Below are 5,227 nucleotides of genomic sequence, written 5' to 3'. Positions count from 1 at the left end.
TTGTTTTGAGGTGAGTTTTTCCTTCTAGTCAGTTTGCTCAGTGCAGAGTGGCCAACAACATGTTGTACTGGAAAAAGGAGGAAAACAGAAAAAACAAAGTAAAAAAGAATAAAAAAGGGGGTGGGGAAACAACAGAAACAAACAGGAAAGAAAGAACAAAGGGAGTATCCTCTGATTCTATATACTGTAAATCCCTCGACTTCCCCTGGAACTTTCCAGTGGTGCTTGGTCAATAACTTGCTTTTCCCCTGACCTTCCAACTGGCCTTCTGGGGGAGGGGCCTGCTGTGCTGATTCTCAGGTGTGTGCACCTGGGGGAGCTGCCCAGCCCTCTGCCAGGTCTACAGTTCAGTGGGATTCTTTATCCTGTGAGGCCCCTGCTCAGGCCCAGGTACAGGGTGACACCAGGAGGGACAACCACAGTGGCGGCGGCCAGCTGTCCAGACCTGGAGTCAGCTCCCACAGTAACTACTGCAGCTCCTAGAGCACACGGGACTGGGTGCTCCGGGGTAGGGGCACGATCTGCACAGCTCTGGGCCTGGCTGCAGGAGTGACCCGGCTGTCCTGTGTCCTCCCAGCCTCTGCCTGTCCTGGGGGAGCCCCGGATCCTCGGCTGTGTCCCCTGGTGCCCTGGGCTCCGGGCCTGCAACACTGTGAATGGACCTAAAGTACCATGTTGTGTAATTTAAAAGCATAAGAGTCAATTTTGTGTAAAGTTAACTTATCCTTTATTACAATAAAACTCTATAAGCCATTATACAGGTTAAAGGTTAAAGAAAAACTCAAAATATAGAAACAGTGAAATAAAAGGTGAGGGCAAGCCCCTGTTGGGCTGCAGCCATCACGAGCCCCGCGGTGGGAGCTGGGGCGGGCTCCCGAGGTGGTCAGGGGGCTGCTAACGGGTCAAAGCAGGTTGTTCTGGAGGCAGGTTGCAGGTCTGGCCCTCTGGGGACCCCGATTGCAGGCACCAGGGCCTACTCCTCTGGGGTGGCCATGGGAGCAGGGGGCTCCTCCTCATCGGGGCAGGGAACCATAGGTTCGAACAGCACGTGCACCACCTTCACCTCAGGAACCAGCATCTCTGCCTTGACCAAGTCCTCATCTCCAGCAGCCACTATCCCTTCAGACCCTGAACCTTCCCCAGGCTCCACAGTGGGAGCTGGGGCGAGCTCTTCGGGTGGCTCAACGGGTTGCTCCATCCCCGAGGCCAGTTGCTCCATCGAGTTAGAAGGTGGCTGGGGCACATCCACGACCTCGAGAGCAGGGGGTGGCGCCTGCTCCTCCTCCAGGGCTCCCAGGGGTGCAGGGGACTCCTGCAGGGCAGCAGTGACCACTATCTGCAGGGGCTTTGCCTCCCCAGCAGGCGGCTCATCGCAGGCCAAGCCCTCAGCCCCAGCAGCCAGGCCCCACGGGGCAGCAGGCCCCACGGTCGGAGCTGGGGTGCGCTGCAGAGTGGGTTCAGGGTGTTTTCCTCGGGCCAAAGCTGTAGATCCAAGAAGACAAAGTATCACCACCAGGACGGACTGTCCACGTCCCTCCCAAATCAAGGCCACTCTTCCCACCACTCCCCGTGTGTGAGGGCAAGAGCCCTGGGAGGTGTCCCCAGGCTGCAGCCCGTGGGGTGGGGTGTGAGCCCACCCCTGCTCCCGGCCCAGCTGCACGGAGGCTGCATCCGCGGGCCCCCCCTGTCCCCAGCTCGGCCACCCCCAGTCCTCCTCACCCCCAGCCTCTCGCTCCGCTGCATGGAGGCGTCTGAATTGCCTCAGGTGACGCAGGGCCCGGAGATGCGCATCTGTGCCTGGCATGTGCTGTCTTAGTATTTGGAGGAGTTTTATAAGGGAGGGAAATTCTGGGAACTGATGAAAGTCGTCCCCATAATAATTCAACCATATTTCCATCATGAAGGAGATGGCCCTGGGGAGGGACAGGCGGGCACAGGCGTCAGAAGACAGGGCTCCGTCACATGCAGGTGTCCCGGGGAAGCCCTGCAGGACCCGGGGCCTGGCTTCCCGCGCGGGGTGTCGGAGGCCAGTCCTGCTCCTCGTCCCCCTGCCACCTGGCGGTCCTGCCTGCCACAGGCCTGCTCCCTGAGGAGGGGCTGGGATGCAGCCTCTGTGCGGGGAGCCCAGGCCCAGCGGGGTGACCATCACCATCTCTCCTGGAGAAGCGGGGCTCCCTCCTCAGCCTGGTCCCTGCCCACCTGCCCCTTGAGTCCACCGGCAGGCATCAGGGGACGGGGGGCGTCTGGCCTGTCATTGCCCTCACTGCACACACTGTCGCTCTGGGAAGCTCCAAGGCAGGAGGGCTCGGGCTCTGTGTCCTGCCAGGCCTTGCCAGGAGCCGCCCAGGACCGCCACCTTCCCTCCTGTGGCTCTGGCTGCCTCCCTCCCGAGGGGCCCCCGGGGGTGTCCTTCCACTGACTCTAATCTCCCATCTCCCACGGGGCGGGGGCCGCCTGGTCCGGGAGCCCTCACCAGCCCTCCTGAGCACCTGCTGTGCCCCCGGGTCCAGGTGCCACCAGATTGGGGAGTGCGATGCTCCCCACCCCCTCTGCTCTGGGTCCCAGGTGTGGGGCAGAGAGAGGGTTGGGGGGGATGGAGAAGGTCTCCCTGAGGGGTCCCAGTGCCTCCCACCAAGCCCGCACCCCATCCACCGCTCTCCTTCGCTCTTTTCCAGAAGGGGCATTAGACCTTTTCCCTGTCACAGGAATTGCAGATGTGTGGGGTGAGGGGGCAGCCCCCCACCGCCCCACAGCCCCTTCGCTGCCCTCCAGGAGAGGGAAGGCCCTCCTGCAGGAGCCGGAGTCACTCACAGTTTCCAGCACTGCAGGACCACATCGTTGTTACCCCACGCATCTGCGATGCACCCATACCTAGAGGAGGGCGGGGACATCCCATGAATCGTCCTGTGGATGCAACCTCATCATGGGGGCTGTCACCCTCTGACCCCGACTAGGCCGGAGCCCCGGGGGCCGTCAGCTCTGTGCGTGAGGCCACGGGCAGCTCCCGGAGAAGCGCCCGCACCTGCTGGGGCCTCCTGAAGGCTTGAGCATGAAAGGGTCCGGCCAGGCCCATGGCCCATATCCTAGTGGGCTTGGGGGGTCCCGGGGTTCCCCGGTCTGGCTGCCCCAGGACACAGACCCCCGATGGACTCTCAAACCTCCCTTTCAATGGGGAAACAGGCCGCTCAGGACCCTGGTGATGGGGGGGAGGGGAGGAGGCACAGGCCTGGTCACGGGGAGGAGGACGGCTGCTGAGCACAGGCACAGCCCCTCTGGCCGACCCGCCACAGGCCAGGCCCCGGGGCTGCCCTGCAGGACCCCGCTAGGCCCTGGGGGACCCTGCTCCAGGCGGGGGAGCAGCCCGAGGCCGGGAAGCTCACACCATCCCCAGCCTCCCCAGCAGCAGGTGGCCCAGCCCTGGGCTGCGGAGGGGCAGGTGCTCACTCGGTGAACAGCAGGTCCAGCACCTCGTCCGTGGTGGCGAATGTACGATAGTCCTCTAAAAAGCTGAAGACGTAGATGACGTCCCTGCGCTGCAAGGCGAGCAGCAGTTGTCGGATTTTGTACTCCAGCAGCTCCGTCCGGGTGAGCTTGGTCAGGACGATCCGATGCCCCTGCCCGGCCGCGGCCCCTGCACCCTGAGGTGGGACAGAGGGGACGTGCAGCCTGCAGGGAGCCGCCCGGAGGCCTGGGATCCCGCCCCGGCAGGCCCTGGCTGGGGCCCCGTGGGCTTGAGGAGCTGGGGCTCCCTCTCCCGCTCAAGCTCCCTGCCTGTCTCTTACACAAACAGGACCAACTATGCAACAGAGAAACAATCTCAGAGGATAAATGTTCAAAATATTTGGATCAGTACAAGGACCTCCAGAGACACAGAGAGAGAGACCGAGAGAGGCAGCCGCACAGACAGGGAGAAGCAGCCCGTGCAGGGAGCCCAGGCGAGGCTCGATCCCGGGCCTCGGAGATCAGGCCTGGGGGAAGGCAGGCGCTAACCGCCGGGCGACCAGGCCTCCCCTGAGGGCTCTATTCTGATGTTCCCACACATCTGTGCGCAGGGACTCTGCATCTGGCCCAGGCAGGGGCAGGGCCATGGGGGCAGGTGTGGGGAGGAGGGGATCCAGACTCATGTGGGAGCAGGAGTGTCGGGGGGCCCAGGGGGTAGCAGGCTGGCTTCTGGGACCCGGGGCCCTTCCTGCCGCATCGGGGCCCGGGTGTCGGGGGGCCCAGCCCCTGCACTCACCCTGAGCCCGCGCTGGCCTCCGTTAGCTGCGCAGGGCACCTCCCTGCTCCTGGAGGCGGTGGGGCAGACGACCCCTTCCTCCCGCTCGCGCCCCACGTCCCGGGTGGAGCTCTGTGGAGACAGTGCCCGGCAGCCAGGCAGGAGGCCTCAGCGCCCGGTCTGGCCCCCTCGGCTGGGCCGCACCCCCAGCTGCCTCCACCCAGACACCCCACAGTGCAGGCGGCACCCACCACCCCTGGAGAGAGGAAAGGGATGCGGCTGCAGGGCCTCGGGGTGACTCTGGGGCGGGTAGAGGACCTCAGGAACCCTGTTTCCCCCCTGCCCACCTCGACATCAGGGTGACCCTGAAGGGATCCCCGGGGAACCTGCCACCCTGCAGCGTCCCCCAGCCTGGATGGGACCTGCCCACACATCCCTGGTTCCCTGAACCTGAGGAGGAAGGAATGGGGCTCGCAGGATGGTGGCACAGGGGGCCTGGCCTGGCCTGCGCTGTGTTACCTGACGGCGCCTCCTGATCACCGCCCTGATGCCTTGGTACCTATGCTGGAGCCACTGCCTACAGCATAGGAACAAGCCGCACCCCTGGGGTTCCTGGGAGCCAGAGCCCCCAGAGGTGGGCCGGCAGCAAGAGAACATCCTCCAGTAGCAGATGTCTCCAGCCAAGTGAGCCTGAGCTGGGGCTGCACTGGATGCGGGTGCCTGGTTACGGGGGTTCCGAGTTCTGTTGGGCTCTGTGACACGGCAGTGACCTCACTTCCTGGGACCCCCTCCCTGACCCACTCCTGGAGGAAGCTGCAGGGGCAGCGCTCGTGCTGCCGACGCCCCCCCTCCCTGCAGGCGAAGGCCTGTGCACACAGGGACACAACCACACCCCTGTCCACAGGCCCCAGGGAAGGACTGTGTGCACCCAGGGCCCAACCTGAACACACGCCTGGGTTCAGACACGACTGTCCAGTCTTCCCCGGTTTGACCCTGGAGAAGCTGTTGTGC

The 5,227-nt window shown here is 64.1% G+C and overlaps 1 protein-coding gene across 1 annotated transcript; it reads right to left on the bottom strand.

The window, feature by feature from the left end:
- Nucleotides 1-814: 814 nt before the first annotated feature.
- On the bottom strand, nt 815-4,889 carry LOC144302243 (ral guanine nucleotide dissociation stimulator-like). Its single transcript, XM_077879530.1, has 6 exons — nt 4,736-4,889; nt 4,238-4,348; nt 3,445-3,638; nt 2,812-2,871; nt 1,720-1,913; nt 815-1,482 (listed from the first exon to the last, which is right to left on the bottom strand). Exons 1-6 carry the CDS (start codon nt 4,871-4,873, stop codon nt 974-976), a joined length of 1,206 nt encoding a protein of 401 aa, XP_077735656.1. The 5' UTR covers nt 4,874-4,889; the 3' UTR covers nt 815-973.
- Nucleotides 4,890-5,227: the final 338 nt, after the last annotated feature.

This window comes from Canis aureus, chromosome 31, assembly GCF_053574225.1.
Source record: "Canis aureus isolate CA01 chromosome 31, VMU_Caureus_v.1.0, whole genome shotgun sequence".
Lineage (NCBI taxonomy): Eukaryota > Metazoa > Chordata > Mammalia > Carnivora > Canidae > Canis > Canis aureus.
The sequence above is the reverse complement of the archived record's forward strand: the minus strand, read 5'-3'. Positions and strand labels throughout refer to the sequence as shown.